Source organism: Polistes dominula, unplaced genomic scaffold (genome assembly GCF_049000335.1).
Source record: "Polistes dominula isolate Pdom_NZ unplaced genomic scaffold, Pdom_raw_medaka contig_20, whole genome shotgun sequence".
Taxonomy (NCBI): Eukaryota; Metazoa; Arthropoda; class Insecta; order Hymenoptera; family Vespidae; genus Polistes; species Polistes dominula.
This window is the reverse complement of record NW_028301147.1, coordinates 1,251,368-1,269,749: the sequence shown is the minus strand read 5'-3', so window position 1 is coordinate 1,269,749 and position 18,382 is coordinate 1,251,368. Positions and strand designations below refer to the sequence as shown.

Below are 18,382 nucleotides of genomic sequence, written 5' to 3'. Positions count from 1 at the left end.
AGAAATTGGTTTGTCAAATTCCGTTTCTGGAGATACGATCTTAAAAGATGAACCGAGTGCAGGGACGTATTTTCGACTTTGATGAAACTTTTAAAGGTAATATTGAGAGCAAAATCCAATAGACACGTTGAACAATTGCAAAAAGTGCAAACAAAAAAACCTCCATGAAAGGTGTCTTGCATTTAGCAGTTGCAGAAACGCCATTATTTGTCTCATAAAAAACGGAAGTTATTTATGACTCGACCTAATATAATTAATATTTATTAATTTATTAATTATTATTATTAATTTTAGTTATTTACAATTGTAAAAGGTTCATACGTTCAAGTTATCAATGACCACCGTAGTATCTCAGGAGAAACCGTGACCAACTTGGCAGTCAAAGTGTTATTAAACAATATCTATACACATTCAGACATACACAGACATACACACATACTAAATCATACACAATCATATACAGACAGACACATACAGACACACTCACGTGCAGGTTTGTAAGATATATTTTTTTTTAAACACGATTTGAATATGAAACTTGTCGGTTAGAATAATTTTGTCTTCCTTTAATAACCAAAATTGGATAAAATATAAAATAAAGAAATTTAATAAAACAAATTAAAATGATTATAATTCAAATTTTATATTTTTTAGTATAAAGAGGGGGGGGAAGGGAACGGGGGAAAAAAGAAAAAACAAGAAAGAGAAAAATACTGTGATTTATCAAAAAAATTTATCTTCGTTACAAATTTAATTGTGTCCGATGATAAAAATTAGAAGAAGAAAAAATAAAAAAAATAAAAAAAATAGAAAAAATAAAAACTTCTATTTGAAAAAGTGCGAGATAAACAGACGATTAGTAACCAATGGGAAAATGATCAATAAATAACCAATGGGAAAACGAGGCAATATTTTTTAATTATTTAAAAGTAACTAGAAAATAGGGTTTAATTTTGAGCTATACGTACTTACTTTCTTTCTTTCTTTTTTTTTTTTTTTTTTGGTTATTTAATTTTGAAGATAATCGAAAGAAAGAAAGAAAAAAAAAAAGGAAAAACTCTTTCATTGTAAATTTTGTTCAAAATCGTGACAATTCCTGTGAATTTTTACGATACAATATTTTATTTTTCTTCAAAATAGAATTAATATTCTATGTCACACACACACACACATACACACATACACTTAAGTCAAATTAAAAAAAAAAATATAACATAATTAAAAATATACTTTTATCGTGAAAAGATTTAATAGAAGAACAAAGTAAAAAAAAAGAAGAAGAAAAAAAAAAAAGAAAAGAAAAGAATTAAAATTGACTCGAATTTTAAATTGAAAATTCGTTAAAAAAAAAAAAAAAAGAAAAAGAAAAACAAAAAACGTTTATAATTTTGACGAGTACGTAACAAAAAATATTTCGTTTTGAGTTCAAACTAAAAAAGAATTCATCTAAAATCCCATATAATAGTTTATATCATCATTAGAGATAAAAACATTTAATGTATACAATTGTTTTTTTATTTTTATTTTTATTTTTTTATATATATATATATATATATATATATATATATATATATATATATATAATATATTATAATATTAATTATAATATATTATATATATTATAATATAATTATAATATATTATAATATTAATTATAATATAATTATAATTAATATAAATATTAATATTATATTATATATAAATATAATATAATATTTCTATATACATATATATATTTTAAACACAAATCTTAAACTTTTGAATCCCCATAAAATAAAAAAAAAAATAAATAACAAATTGGAACTCTATCAAATGTATTGGGACCTCTGGCAGGGACGTGACGTAGCAAAAAAATTCGACCTATCTACTATAATTTTGAATTTAGCCACCAGGTAGCGTATTCAAGTGCTAGAGATGCCAATACATATGTGTGATACTTTTGATTTTAAAACGAATTATTTCAATTACATACGAATCACGATATATGCGCAGTAAATTTATATATAAATATAAATAAATATATATAAGTCGAATTAAAAAAAAAATAAAAAAAAAATATATATATATATAAGAAAATAAGAAAAAGAAATAATGAATTTATGTTAAAACTTACCAATGCGATTCCAACGTAAAACGTAGTAGTAGTAGTAGTAGTAAGATGTGAAGTTGTGAAGATTGCTATGACGATCATCGAAATTACTGCTATAAAAGGCACGAACTTTTTATTTTCCACTACCTGTGTATATAAAAAAAAAACATATATATATATAATATTCTAATGATAATGTATGTAATGTATATAATGAAAGAAAGTATCTGTGTATTAACAAAAATTAGTGATTTTTAATAAATAAAATGTAATATTCGTACTGAGAGAATTCATTTTCTCAGAATTTAGACAAAAATTCATATACATTAATTATATTAATAATATATATATATATATATATACATTATTACTTATTTGTTTTTTTTTATATATATATATATAAACAAACGAAAAATCTATTTAATAAGTTAACAAAAATTAACCAAAAATTGATCATATGCAACATAAATTATTAATTCATTGAAAAACTTACACTTGTTGTATATTTTAAAATACATAAAATAATGCACAAATGAAGTTACTTTGTTTTTGTTTTGTTTTTTAAACAAATTGCAGGGTAAACAAGATAAATAATAAATGTATATAAATTAAAATATAATTATAAACTGACTTTAAAACTACTTTCACACTTCATTATTCCCTCCTAATAAATTTGATCGGCTTTTAGAATCTAACGTTTTAATTGGTCAGCGGTTAAAATCCTTCGTTCTTATTGGTGGATTATTTTCCTTTGTCACAATTGGATATTTTCAAATTAATTAAACATTTTATTTTGAAAATATTTTCTTGACAAATATATTTTCAATGCATAATAAATAATTATAAATATTATTATTATTATTTTGTTGACATTATTAAAAAAAGGAAAATAAAATAAAGTATTACATCAACATTGTTATTTATATAAATTACAAAATCAAACTTTTCCTAGGAATAATTTTATAATGTAAAGAATTTATCAGATTTTGTAATATTGTTATTAATAATTATATAACAAACAAACAAAAAAACAATTTGTAGAAAAAAAGAAAATAAAAAAAAAAGATAAAAAGAATGTTAAGAATTAGTGTCATTCCATGAGCATGGCGCTGTCAAGAAAATACCAATAAACATGGTCATGTGATGCAAAGGCCGAGTTATTTATAGAATATTGTGTGGCAAGTTATAGTTTGGCATGATATATAAATGTAATGTCTGCAATTGCACTTTACAAGCATTATATAGATAGAATTCAGTGTGATTGGACCTAATTAAAATCATAATGTGTCATATTTATTAATGGATACAAGATAACCTTCTGGTATTGTTATAATAATGTAAATAATAGAATATTTTAAGTAGTTAATTCTACTGTCACTGCACTTACCATCATAAGTGCATAAAATATAGTTTCGATTATTCTACAATATTCGCATGTTTAAATGCTGTGATTCGTATTTTGAATATTTAACCAGAAGATATTTCAAAAACATCTATAGTTATGTCAAAGCCTGATGCACCAAAGTTCGTGACAGCATTATTTTCCTTCAAAGGAAAGAATAATGATGAAGTATGTTTATAAGATGATAATCTTATCTAATAGAACAAATTATTTATAAATAAATTAATACAATATGATTGACATGCTCAAATGTGGATTATCATTTTTACAGCTATGTTTTAAGAAAGGTGATATTATAACCATAACTCAAACAGATGATGAAGGTTGGTGGGAAGGAACATTGCATGATAAGACTGGATGGTTTCCATCCAACTATGTTAAAGAGCATAGAGTACCCGGTGAGAGATATTTATCATTTTTATGCATTCAATTCAGTATCTACATTAATAAATAATCCACATTTGATATTAAAGCTTTGTTATGTAAGGATCTATATCATTGCAGATAATGGATTATCTTCTGTTAAAGTTTCTTCAGAAAAAGGTTTACCAGAGTCACCTGTTCATCAAAAACTTAATCGTGATATAGTTATAAAAGACATTGTTGATTCGGAAAGAATTAACGTAGCAGAATTACAAGGCTTAGTTACTAATTTTTTGCAACCACTAGAAACATCAAATATGTAGGTTCCTTTTGTCATATAATATATGTCTAACATTATGTTACAAATGATTGCATAGAGTAATATTTAATCGTAGATTAAAAAAAGAAGAGTACAAACAATTATTAGGTAACATACATGAAGTATTGGAAATGCATCAACGTCTTCTTACAAATTTAGAAAATACCATTCTACAAGGTGTAGCTGGTAGAATAGGAAATTTGTTTTTAACACTTGCTCCAAGATTAAAATCTATTCATACTGCATATTGCAATAATCATCCACAAGCTGTTTGCATTCTTGATAGATACAGGTAAGAGAATCATAATATTAATATTATTTTCTTATATCTATAAGAATGAGTTTTTTTTTTTTTTACAGAGATGAATTAAATGAATTTATGGAAGATAGTGGTGCAATTACTCCAGGTATATTAGTTTTAACTACTGGTCTTAGTAAGCCGTTTAGAAGACTAGACAAGTATTCTGCTATGTTACAAGAATTAGAAAGATACACTGAGAAAAATCATCCTGATAGAGGAGATACACAACGAAGTATAGCAGTTTATAGAGAAATAGCGGTATAATTAATATTTATCATTAAATTAGATCAAAAATTGTCTAATGGAAAAAAGATAGTTCTATTATTAATTGATATCATTAACAGGATTCTTGTTCTTCAATACGTAAACAACGTGAATTAGCACTACAGGTATTGACTAGTGGTATTAAAGGTTGGGAAGGTGAAGAGTTAAGTTCTCTTGGTGAAATTCTTCATGTTGGATCTGTTACATTAGCAACAGGAGTTGATAAAAGGGATAGATACTTTGTTTTATTTCCTGCTACGTTATTAGTGTTGAGTACCAGTCCACGAATGAGTTCTTTTATTTATGAGGTACTAGAATTATTACAAAAAATTGTTAGATGAATTTGTCTATGCACGTTTAACTATTTTTAGGGAAAGCTTCCATTGACAGGCATTAATGTATTGGCAACTGAAGATACCGATGAAATAAGGAATGCTTTTGAAATAACGGGTATGGGTTATTTATACATACATACAAATAAATATTAAATATATATTATTTGTTTTTTTTTCTGTGTGTGTGTGTAGGACCAATGATTGAAAATATAACAGTATTATGTACAAGTAAAGAAGAAAGGCAACGTTGGATTGAGCTTCTAGCTCAAGAAAAAGTTACCAATATATTGAAATCACCGACAATGCCTCGAGTGAGTTACAATCATCCTCCGTATACGCGGCTCTCGAGGTATTTTGCAAAGCTCGTGAGGAAAAAAATAATAGAAAATGAATTAATGAAAAAATTGCTTTACATTCAATACGTTTTAAAGCCAGATTTAAGTAGCGTTAAAATGAGAAGGTGTAACGTGACGTATACTATTTTTCCTAATAAAAGTAACGAATGTAATTCAGATTGTGATACTATTATCGATAATGAAACTACTCAGGATCCACCAAAAGAATTACGTAAATCTACATTAACACTTGATGTCAGATACGAGGTTGGAAATACCGATCTCAGTGCCTTAGGTTTAGAAAGTACTTCTCTCACGAACTTCGCATCGAGGGCCGCCGTTGCTTATGGAGATCGTTCTTCGTTTGAAACCAGCAAAAGTTTACCTGCTGGCCGTGCTACGAGCCACGTCCTGCCAAACATATTACTTTCTACGAGTACATCTACTGTACCAATTTTATTACCGCGTACACATGATTATTATCGAGAAAATTTAGATATACCACGTGAACGTATGATGCCTTATGGTGGTACTATTAAATGTTGGGATGTTGTCGAGCTTTATCCTAAAACACCAGACATTTCTAATCTCAATATTGGAGATTCTGTAACACCTGTAAACACAGCTGATAATGGAAATCTAAGAAATGATCAACGTTTATGTCCTATTACCAGTGTGCATTCATCGGATTCTGGAATGGCTGAAAGTTTTCATTTAAATTCAACTGAACTTGGTTCTTGTTACAAATCACACAGATCCAGTCATAGTAAATACATTGATCCAGTAAGAGCATCCCACAGTGAAAGCGACATTGATGAAAATAAATTTGAAAATCAATGCATTTGTACTTCCCCATTTGGTTCTACACCCAGAGATAGCGAACGTTCATTCCCTTCTACGGAAAATATTAATAAAACATCGAATACGGTAATGACTTCTTCCAGCTATATTAAAAAAAATGTTAATAAAGATGCATTTGATAATATGAAAAAAGAAGAAGAAGAAGAAGAGACAAATATTATGGTTACTGCTAAAGATTATGAAAATATTAAGCACAAAAGATTTACTGAACCAATACCACAATTACATCAAAGTTATTCTAAAAGAAGGGGAAAAAAATGGTCCGTCCAGTGCAACCAACTATCGAAGAACAACCCGAACAAACGGGTCAAGTTTATAGATCAGGATTATATGCTCATTGGTGGCTCAAGAGAACAATTCCATTATCAGGATGCACAGAACGAGGCAAGCTTCCATGGCATGGCTGTTTATTTTTTTACCTTTTTTTTTTCTCTCTCTCTCTCTCTCTTCAATTGGATTGATTTCCTTCACTGATTTTTCACCACTAATAGTCATTGGTCATCAAGGATTTTATGCTTATATTTCACAGCCATGTTGTGTGAAGAATGCTTTTGCTTTGCTAACATAACATTCATATGATTCATAAAATACATACATATAACTGGAAAGGAACATGAATCACGTAGAAACGATCATAATTATTATTATTATTATTATTCTTCATCCTTTTTACATTCGTTTGATGATGAATATATGCATTGTGCCCACTTCTCTCTGTTTATTAGTTTAGAATATTTGTTTGTAGGTAGGGCGTGTGCTCTATAAATGCTTCATATAGTTATTCGTTGTAGATTTAATCAAATTGTTTTTTAAGTTATTATTAAATTAATGTTTACGTTGAATTATATTTTTTAATAGATGAACAGTCAGACGAACGGGAAGCGCCAACGGTCGGCAGTGGATCATTGTTTATCTCCAGGGATTAAAACACCTTGGAGTATTGCTTCGTTACGTCCAGCCCCGCCTTTATATACACTCAAGACATTTGGTAAATACACATCCATATATAATAATAATAATAATTATTTTTTTATAAATAGATATAATCAGAATTATAAAATTTAAGTAATATTCTGTTATTTACTACTATTGTCTTGTTTTAACAGATAATCGTCAATTTGAAGAAGATGCAATTATTTTAAAAATAATAGAGAGTTATTGTCTTTCTGTCAATAGTAGATATACCATGAATTCTAACGAGTCTAATTGTAAGTCTATATATTTTATATATATATATAGTAAGAGTGACAAAATAAATAGTACTGCAACCTTATGCTCATTGACAATATTTGAACGTATGCTGTATTGATGCAATAAAATATATGTTATGTCATCATTACCATATCTTAATATTTAAAACATATTTGTAATTGTAGTACTATTTATTTTGTTGCATATTTTTTATTTGTATGTATGTATAATCCATTTATTTGAATAAATTTGAAATTGTAGCTATGGTGGATGTCGAATGGCAAAGAACACGGGATGCATCATCCTTTACGCATAAGAAAGGTGTAAATTGGGATAGCAGCGCTGACCGGTATATTATTTGACTTTATTTTTAATTTCTAATTTATGAATTTATCTTTTTTTTTTTATTCTAATGTTGTGTATTATTTTGTTTAGGTCGTTATCGGAAACTGTAAAAACTTTAAAAAATCAAATGACAGATCTACAGTCACAAATGTCATTACTTACTAAACAATTAGATGAAGAAAGAAGATCTCGACTTTCGTTAGCTGCTACTGTAAAACGTAGTATGGCTGCTATGGATAGTTCCATACCATAAGGATATAATATTTAACATTCAGGAAATAAACTTACCAAATTAGAATTTAACTTAATGCTACTCGCATGCATCTTAATGCGCTTAAAGATGCATCGTACTTGGAATGTTATGAAATATTTTTAAATTTATGACATAGATTTATATTATAAATATATATATATATAACATTATTAAGCGATAGTCAAATGTTATTTATCTATTTTTATATAGTATAACTTGTTCATGAATCTTTTTATGAACGAAATAAATTTTCGCATAATGTGCTGATTTTACATACTTTGTAAATTAAATGATATTATCAAATCAGCGCCATTTGTGTCTTATATTAAAATCTTATCGATAATAAAAAGCTGATTTGAAATATGAAATAAAAAAAAAAAATAAAAAAATTTAGAGATTTAATAAAAAAATAAGATATTAATTAATTATTACATTTTATAATATACACGTTGATATCTCCTGGACAGTAGAGATTTTATAAATAGATAAATTTCTTATCTTGGCTTGTTTTTTATGCGTTCCAGTTCATTAACTCTGCTGCGAGCATGTTCCAGCCTATGCCATGCCATTTGCAAAACCTTTTGACTTGCATATCCAGAACCTTCGTGTGGTTGACCTTATATTGAGTAAAAAATATAAAACATTGTAATTACTAAACGATCATAAAATAATTCTCATTTGTTTTATAATTAGTACAGACATTGTTAATATTTTGAGGTTAGGAATTCTAGTATTTACAAACCTGTTGAAACTTGAGTAAGATAATTAATTTGTTCACTCAATTTCGATTCCACGTGAGCTAATGTTTTAAGAAATTGATGTGTTTGAGCTTCTGCTTGTTTTAAACTAGATTTTTCCTTACTTAATTCCATAAATGCTTGACCTATATGAGATAGAAATATATAATGATCTAACCTAACAAAATATATTCAACAGTAGTAAAAAAATATTTAATAAATAAAATATTGTAATTTACCTGCACTTTGCAAACACACAATAATATCCTTTTCAATAGCTTCTAAACCTTGGATCCTCTCCATAGGTGGGGACATTATAACAAATTTTGTATTAATAATATATAATTAAAATTTTTTATGTTAGAAACACAATTACGATTAAATGTTAATATTATGCAATAGAAACTGTTTAAAAAACGAACGTATAAAAGATAAAAATGTAACTATTGTAAAATAAATTCAACTATTTATATATAAACACAATAGTATTCCAACACGTGACGAACGACGACCGAAACGATACTGCAAATCTATCTGTCATCGAGATGTGCAGTAGACTATTGCGCAGTAATTTTACAACGCATGCGCGTTTCCACTCGAGCTGCGCGGTAGACTACTGCACAGTAATTTTATACCGCATGCGCGTTTCCACTCGAGCTGCGCGGTAGACTACTGCACAGTAATTTTACGACGCATGCGCGTTTCCACTCGAGCTGCGCGGTAGACTACTGCACAGTAATTTTATACCGCATGCGCGTCATCATTCCACTACCTATTCCCGGACGAGGGAGAATGGTAATGTCAAACTTACAGAAACATTCGAAGATACCTTTATTTCATGATAATATTTCACAGCGGTATTTAATATAAGCGATAATTAACATGATGATACGTAAATTAATGGACTTTTTTTTATTTATTCATTAAATTGTAGCGAGGTCAGTTTGCATTTTATTTCAATGCATTCCCACGATTTTTGAAATAAGCATCAATCAATTGATAGTATAAATAATTTATCTTAAAAATCATAGAATTATACTATCATCAAAGTACCTTAAATAATTTTCAAAATTATTTAAGATAATTATACATGAATAAGAATCCAATGTAATTACTTAACCGATAATTATATTATCATCATTAATAAACTTATATTCTGGGACATCAAGATTAGTAGGTGCTGGTCCTTTCCGTATCCGACCAGATCCATCAAAATGAGAACCATGACAAGGACAAAAGAAGCCTCCAGGAATGATACCAGCATTGGCAATAGGTATGCAACCTAAATGAGTACAAATTCCAACTACAATTAACCATTCAGGTTTTTTAACTCTTTCTTCATCTGTTTGAGGATCTCTCAAAATTGACAAATTAACATTTCTTTCTTGTTCGATAATATTCTGCGTTCTGATAGTAAATAAGAAATTATTACATTTCATATGTTTTATTTGTCTATAATTTAAACTTAACATTTAATCATTTACCTATGATAAATAAAAACTGGCTTTCCTCGCCATTTTACAATAGAAACTTTTCCTTCCGGTATATTAGTCAAAGTTGCTTCTGTTTGAGCTATTACAGTTTCAGCTCGAGATGGTGCCAAAAACATTATATAATGCAAAAGATGCGACTTAAAAATATACATTGATGCAACACCAGTCACTGTATATTAAATATGAATTTTTTAATATATTATTTACCATGAAATATTATGAATAATCAAACATACCAAAGGATGCGATGTAGTTTGAACATTTTTGATCTTCATTTGAATGAATTATCTTTTTATTTTCCTTTAATTCTGCTTCGCGTTTTTTACATTCAGGTAATTGCATATTAGTATAACAATATCTATCTAAAAAAAAAATAATACAAATTATTTGATATAATATTTTTGTTAATTAAAAGAATGACTTACTTGTATTGCAGTTAACAAATGGCACTGATTTGTAAATATGTAAAGATGTAAAACATTTTTTCTTTTTTACAATCTTTGAAGTTAAATTTATAATTGTATTTACGAGTATCATCATTGTTCTTTCTCACATTAGATTAATATTTATTATCAGGTTAAGTTATATATAATTTCAAATGTTTTGACTATTTTTCAATTATTTTAAAATCATTGCTTATTATTATATGAAATATGACAGATATTATCTAATGGGTTGAATAATAATAAGATAAATATTTTTATAAGACATCGAATACTCTTTTATATACTCTTTTTTATAATACATCAAGTCATCACAGACACAAATACTATTTATATTTCAAAGACATGATCTTTTTAAATATATTATATTATATATATATAACAATAATATCAATTATTTAACCTGTTAACTGTTAAATAATCTTTTGTTCAATTCGTTTCAAAATGGGGGAAGTCTTTTTAAGTACTATCATAATTTCATGATGAAAAATGTCAAGCCCATTGCAAGTAATTGTTCGTGTTTGATGAAATATTTTGTAATATACGGTTAACAGGTTAAAATATAAACATGTACAATATCTAATTAAAGATAAAATAGAAAAAATTATTTATGTATATATATATGCACATTTATATGAAAACTTTAGGAAGACAGTTAATGGAAAACAGTTGTTACCAGAAACGTAATAATAAGAATGCCATTAAGATTGAAAACGAATATGCGATATTGTTAGAAACAGCAGCACTTTTTATATCTCTGTCATAGTCTCTACAATAAACGCCAAATGTTACAAGATTTGTTATCGCTTTGTTCGAATTTGTGATTGATACATGTTTGTGATCATCGTGTGAGTGTGCTTCATACGAAAAATCCATAATCGGTAATAAATCAGTTCTCAAAGTATTAGGCATGATCAATGAATTTATCGATTGGTCGAATTTTCCTGATATGTTGATTTCTTGGAAAATTGTTTGAGAGTCTAGAGTAGATCCACAAGATTCGAGAGTATCATTAGAACATTGTATTATTGAACAAACACGTGTACCAACCAAACGTACGTTAGCATAATTACGAATTCCATTAAATACGACCAATCGATATTTTACTTTAGTATCAATTTTGTTTACATTAACTGTAAAATTGCAACAATGACCATCGTGACATAAGGTTTTTAAGGAAATATTGCCGTTCAATACTTCTGTCTTGTATAAAGTAACATTATCACGTAACAATTTCAAATTGTTCACATTCGGTGTTTGACGTTTTCTCCTTAATTCATCGTGAACGTGAACGTGTGTTTCTGAATGTTTAGTTTCTTGATTCTTCGTTGTCTTTAGATTCTTAGGAACTTTTTTAGGAACTCTATCAATTATTAATTCGGTAGTTTGATCATGTGATATCCTCACCTTACTTGTATGATTACTTCCTAAAATTTAGTGTTACAATATTCATTATACATGATGTGTTTATTTCGATGAATAATTGAAACACTGAATTAATTCATAATTTATTATACATACCATAGTAAATGCCACTGCCTGTATTACCCTCTAAAGGATTATTGTAACCAGCTGCCAAGAAATTTACATTTTCTGCGAATGCCCAACCAAATTGCGTTTGAATAGCTGAAACAAATCATTTGATTTTATTGTCAAGAACAAGAAAATGAGAGAAGATATTTCTAATTAGAATTAAGATTTGAATTTGATGTACCAGTTAAGAATGGAGTTTCAGAAAACCATGCAGTTGTATAAACAATATCGGTAACTCCAAGATCTCTTGTTAAATTTAAAGCAGGTACTGCGAATAAAATATCGAAACAAATGAATGTTCCAAAAGTAACACCAAAATCAGTATCAAAAGTCACAATTTCTGGATGCTTAGGTGTACTAAATTGAGGTTCCACAAAAAGATTTTGTTTGCGATATCTACAAGTATAAAAATTGTATTAATTCATTGTATCAATTAAATGTATTATTAGAAATACGTACTTTGCAATTATTGTACCATTGCGATCGAAAACAACGTTGCTGTTATAATACAATGATTCACCTTTTGGACATTCATTATCATAACAGGGTACTCTTTCAGCTATATTAATGACAACGTAAATTTGATTTTTCATAGCTGCGCATGATAATCTTTTCAATTCCTGTAATCATTTACTTAATTGAAATTCATGATTTTTTTTTTGTATATTTGTAGAAAATAAGTTGTGTTTTTTTTTTTTGATGAATACCAAAGATAAAAAATAAAATGATGAGTGTACCTCAGTCATGCCATCCAAATGTTGAGTACAAGGTGTAAATCTAGCTGAAGGTATCACCGTTGATACTGAATCCATTTCACTTTTTTGTGGAAGATGATAAGTAGTTATACCATCTTCAGGAAAAACAATGATATCTGCAGTCTGAAAAAAAGAAATGATAATATAACACAAATCATTGTATATGTATTAACATTAGTTACATTTATTTATAATATTTGTTTCAGAATTTAATTTTATCGAAATTCATATATTTTATTGAAGAAGGATATTTTTTGTGATCAAATTTTCCTAGTAAAAGAGGAAGTTATTTTTTTTTTATTAAAGAAGTTTCCTCGTTTTAGTCTTCTAACATTTTCCTTATAGTCAGATTAAGTTAATTGATTATTTGAAAAAAAAAGAAAAATGTATTTACCTGTGCACTAGCATCCTGTATGAGTTTTTCATACCTAGCTACATTGGATTGTATAGTTTGTTTGCTGTTATTAGCTACGCTACTTGGTGCAAATTCTACCACTGCAGCTACATAGCTCTTCGAAGTTGGCGTTGATATCTGATATTTTAAATAGAACATTTCATTTCAATCAAATAATGATTATAAATAATCATTTCTTTTTTCTTTTCTCTCATTCATTTGTAATGAAGTTTTATTTTTTACCTGACTAGATGAATGCACATATGCTACAAGCAGATAAAATAAGATCCATCTCCAATTCAGATTATTAGACATGGTTATTCTTTATCGTGTTAGGCTGCAAAAAATAGATGACAATCAATTTACAGATGATTTATTTCAAATATATATATATATCTGGGTAGGTTGAAAAGTTTTAAGTTTAACTCATAAAAACCATTTTTTAATGTTTACAATTTTGTAATTCATCTATTTATATATATATATATATATATTTATCTTTTTTTAAATATTATATTTGGTTAATATATTAATTAAAATGTAACTTATATATTTTTCCAGAGTTATCAAAAATATTAATGTTATGTGGTAACAATATAAGATCATTTCAATATTACCATCTTAATAAATATTTTATTTAATCAATAATTGAACAATATAACAACAATACATTTAATTTTAAATAATTACAAATAAAAGGTACAAAATTCAAGCACTTAATAAAGTTAATACGTGTTAATATCTAAAATTGAATCTTAATTGTAAGAAAGATATCAAATTCAAAGATTACAAAGTTATAAATGTCTTATCTAGAATTCAATCAAATAATATGACATGTTTGCTTATAATTTGAATTTTGAATTATTTTTAAAAATTGTGCATGTAATACAAATAATAAATATCACTTTTATTTATAACAATAATAAGTATAATCAAAAATAGAGTATGTGTGTTTGAATTTTGAAAAAAAAAAAATATAATATAATATTCAAATATATTTAGATGACATGTCATATCTGAAATACAATTTATCACTTTTTATCTTATCTCTTTATACACATTAACCTAATTGGCATAAAACAATTGTGGTATATTTAAATCTAATTAGAAAAGATTAAACACAACAATTTTATTAATTCAACTCTTCTATAAAATATTAAAGATATAAACAATATTATTAAAATAAATAAAAAACAAAAACAATATTCGATTAATCATAAAATTAATCATCAAATTTCATTGTATACGTGTACATAGATTAATGACATTTATTTAGAAAGTATCAATGTTAAAATATGTTATTTTCTTTTTAGAGGTTAGGTGTCATCATCAAGTCACAAGTATAACAAGTAGACAAAATAAGAGATCAGAATGAATTCTATGTTTGAACTTACTTATTTCTTAAAAAGGATGTTACACTTTGACACAGAAATGAAGAGGAAATATTGTAAACATCAAGTAGTTAACCCATTCACGTTCTAAACGTAACTGACTGTGAGAACTAAGGTGAGCTTGGTTTAGACATTATTATTGTATAGGCACGGCACTGCCACTTCTGCACTTTGGGATTTCCCGATAATATACATATGCGTGCGTATATATATATATATATATATATATATATTTCTACGTGTGATACTTTGTTATACGAGAATATGCGTCATACATATCTTTAAAATGAAAGTAGATGAACGAGTTGTAAAAATATAATCTTATATAGGTAAGCTGCTTTCTAAAGAAGAATTAAAAATCTTTAATGGGAGCAGCACAATCATCATTTTTAAATTATTTGATTACATTCATTTATAAATAAGAAATATGTATATATATATATACACTTTTATTAGAATTTTATAATATACATCTACTATTCAAATGAAATCTTTAATTGCTTAATATCTTGTAAGATAAAGTGATATCATGCAATAACATTTTTTCAAATCTTATCGAAGAATAAAAAAGAAATAATATTTGTATTTGTCATACTTAATATTAGTTTAGTCATCGATTCTGCTAAAAATAATATGCTGTATATTTATGAACTTTTTTTAATTCGAATTGTTATTACATGATGTTTACGTGTTGAAATAAATCAAGAATATAAGAATTTATTTTTTTTCAATGATAATCAGCAAAAAAATAAACGAGGATATACCATCTTTGTTTTCTTTTACTTTTTTTAAATGTTTAATTAAGTCAATTATCAGATTATTATATTTTCTTTTTATTATTAACATTGATTTTTAATGATACAATATCTTTTAATGTGTGTGTCATACTTTTAGAAATAATTTACAAGAAATATGATAAACTGTAGTTTATATAATCTTGTTTTTTTTTTATTTCTGTTTTAAAGTAGAATGAATTAGAATATTAAAATAATTGTTAATTAATTGATATAAGTGTCTATTGTTGTCTAAAAGTGATCTATGTATCATTCTCTTGGAAATTCATCTTCAGACTTACATCTTTAGATGTGCATGTGCATAATGAAGATAATCTACATAATTAATAGAATTTAAGATAATAATCTTCAGATTTAAGAATTTTGTTTCATTCTGATGCAATTATTTTATCATTTCTGCGTAATGATGACTACGAGAATCAAATTTGATTGTAATGTAAGCAAAATGTATTAGAGTATTAAAATAATTGTTAATTAATTGATACAAGTGTCTATTGTTGTCTAAAAGTGATCTATGTACCATTCTCTTGGAAATTCATCTTCAGACTTACATCTTTAGATGTGCATGTGCATAATGAAGATAATCTACATAATTAATAGAATTTAAGATAATAATCTTCAGATTTAAGAATTTTGTTTCATTCTGATGCAATTATTTTATCGCTCATGCTTAGTGATGACTACGAGGATCAAATTTGATTGTAATGTAAGCAGAATGTATTAGTGTATCAAAATAATTGTTAATTAATCGATGAAAATGTGTATTATAATTTAAAAACACCGAGTATATGTTAGGGAACACCGTCTTCCTCGAAATTCACTTTCAGACTGACACGTTGTTTTCTATGCAAATTCTTTTATTCAATGTTGTTTACACGACCTTCCGATAGTTGCACATTTGCATAAAGGAAATAATTCATCTAATTAATTAAATTTAAGATTATAACGTTTAGATTTAATTTGTTTTATCAATTTTATATAATTATTTTATCGCTCATGCTTAGTGATGACTACGAGGATCAAATTTGATTGTAATGTAAGCAGAATGTATTAGAGTATCAAAATAATTGTTAATTAATTGATGAAAATGTGTATTGTAATTTAAAAACACCGGGTATATGTTTGGAGCACCGTCTTTCTTGAAATTCACCTTCAGACTGATTAATTCACCTTCAGACTATTTTAAATATTCTATTACAAATAATATTTAATTATATTTTATACATTATTTATACATTGAAGTTTGTTTTTTAATATGAAATAAAGGGAACGTTTAATTTTAGTAATTTTAGTAATAGGTCATCGATTAGGATTATTATCTGTTCTTGGACATTCGAGTTAATATAATTGCGTATACTTGTACGGTAGATGGACTCTAAAAGTTGATTGTCCAAGGGCCTAAGGGTACCTAATGGAAAATGAAATGAATTTTTTAATTATCAAGAAAGAGAATCTTCAAATTGTATGAAATTCATGAAAATATTTCGTGTGAATTAGACAACTAGTAATATATTATCAAAATGTTTTTATATCATTTTTAAAATATTCTAAAACAATATACCATAATCTGACCTATTACATCGTTATGATGTAATATTATTATTAAATTTTCTATATAAAATTGATTTTTCATTTATAAAAGTCAAAAAATACGATGAAACAATTTAACAACTATATTTCGAGTACGTTTTTCATTGCAGGTGCAGATGATGGGCCATTTCATCTCTTTTGTCAACAAATTGGAAGTGAATGGAGGGATAGTATCGATTTCATTGACATATTTCCATGTTAAAGAAGAGAAACATGAAGAAGAGGAAAAAGGGGGTATGTTTTTCTTGTATTTTTTCCTTACAAAATAGAAGAAGCAAAATAGGTAAAGAGAAAGAGAGAGAAAGAGAGAGAGAGAGAGGAAAATAAACTGAGTAGAAAATAGATCTAAACGTTAAGTAATGAAAAATAGAGTAGAAAATAAATAAAAAAAAAAAAAAAACAAGTAAAATGCTTGAACGAATTTTTCGGACGGTCGAGTAGAGGGGTCAGGTGGTTTGCGTTTAATAAATACCTAAATAAATTTTCAAGTTTCGTGTGTATACACGCGCCTACACACACGTGATATACGTGTGTATATTATGTGTGTGTAACTATAGACGATCGAACAATTTCCGTGCCGTATATCATCATTGGTTGGTAGACTTTGATACAATGTGACGCGTCTGGTCTATGTAAAAAATGTCCCCTCGTTTTTCGTTCATTCGAGCGTTGTTATATTGGCAATGAGAGAGAGAGAGAGAGAGAGGGAGTGTCTTCTATTTTCTTGGCTTTCATAGTCAATAGAAGTAAAGTAGAATAATTTTATATCTTTTATTATATATCGTCTAGACAAAACAAGTTGAAGGTGTCGTTTATAAACTTGTTAAGAGATACTTTCAAAAAAAAAGTTACGATTGAAGTTATATTTTTGAACACAAGGGATGTTTATAAACTCTACCGATAGATAATCAAATTTTTAATGACTACTGTTCGATTAATGATATGATTTTTTCCTTTTTTTGTTTGTTTGTTTGTTTGTTTGTTTAGTTTTATTTGTATAGTTCGTTTTGGTAATAACTAACGCATGAAAAGTAACAGCACTCTTTGCATTTTTATCCCCTAGTTGACTGGTCGTAAATCATGCGATAAAAGTCGAAAGCTTGGTGTTGTATCGTATAAAAGTAATGCTATCCTCTCTTTTTTTATTTGTATTTCTCTCTCTTTCTCTCTTTCTTTTATCCCCTCTTTGGCTCG

At 26.9% G+C, this 18,382-nt stretch overlaps 5 protein-coding genes across 5 annotated transcripts in view; 2 read left to right on the top strand and 3 right to left on the bottom strand.

Moving 5' to 3' along the window:
• Window positions 1-3,194: 3,194 nt before the first annotated feature.
• RtGEF (Rho-type guanine nucleotide exchange factor) lies at window positions 3,195-7,402 on the top strand. The gene is given in 11 exon segments (XM_089177085.1): window positions 3,195-3,659; window positions 3,763-3,889; window positions 3,996-4,173; window positions 4,250-4,465; window positions 4,534-4,732; window positions 4,819-5,046; window positions 5,110-5,188; window positions 5,266-6,525; window positions 6,528-6,653; window positions 7,128-7,257; window positions 7,376-7,402. Coding segments are annotated over 10 exon segments (2,550 nt in total). The 5' UTR covers window positions 3,195-3,590; the 3' UTR covers window positions 7,196-7,257; window positions 7,376-7,402.
• Window positions 7,403-8,439: 1,037 nt separating this feature from the next.
• MED11 (mediator complex subunit 11) lies at window positions 8,440-9,329 on the bottom strand. Its single transcript, XM_015323047.2, has 3 exons — window positions 9,035-9,329; window positions 8,801-8,941; window positions 8,440-8,674 (listed from the first exon to the last, which is right to left on the bottom strand). The coding sequence occupies exons 1-3, from the start codon at window positions 9,108-9,110 to the stop codon at window positions 8,553-8,555; spliced, it is 339 nt and encodes a 112-aa protein (XP_015178533.1). The 5' UTR covers window positions 9,111-9,329; the 3' UTR covers window positions 8,440-8,552.
• A 296-nt stretch (window positions 9,330-9,625) lies between these two features.
• On the bottom strand, window positions 9,626-10,840 carry LOC107067454 (cytochrome b-c1 complex subunit Rieske, mitochondrial). Its single transcript, XM_015322990.2, has 4 exons — window positions 10,714-10,840; window positions 10,525-10,650; window positions 10,280-10,457; window positions 9,626-10,202 (listed from the first exon to the last, which is right to left on the bottom strand). Exons 1-4 carry the CDS (start codon window positions 10,826-10,828, stop codon window positions 9,911-9,913), a joined length of 711 nt encoding a protein of 236 aa, XP_015178476.2. The 5' UTR covers window positions 10,829-10,840; the 3' UTR covers window positions 9,626-9,910.
• Window positions 9,966-18,382, top strand: part of Syt7 (Synaptotagmin 7) — a 176,496-nt gene continuing 168,079 nt past the window's right edge. The window contains exons 1-2 of the mRNA XM_089177089.1: window positions 9,966-10,068; window positions 17,299-17,422. Coding sequence (XP_089033215.1) covers window positions 17,384-17,422 — 39 coding nt within the window. The 5' untranslated portion in view covers window positions 9,966-10,068; window positions 17,299-17,383. The remainder of the gene's footprint in view (window positions 10,069-17,298; window positions 17,423-18,382) is intronic.
• LOC107067452 (vanin-like protein 1) lies at window positions 10,984-14,968 on the bottom strand. Its single transcript, XM_015322988.2, has 8 exons — window positions 14,808-14,968; window positions 13,657-13,750; window positions 13,414-13,551; window positions 13,002-13,142; window positions 12,724-12,884; window positions 12,446-12,660; window positions 12,253-12,357; window positions 10,984-12,158 (listed from the first exon to the last, which is right to left on the bottom strand). The coding sequence occupies exons 2-8, from the start codon at window positions 13,726-13,728 to the stop codon at window positions 11,404-11,406; spliced, it is 1,587 nt and encodes a 528-aa protein (XP_015178474.2). The 5' UTR covers window positions 13,729-13,750; window positions 14,808-14,968; the 3' UTR covers window positions 10,984-11,403.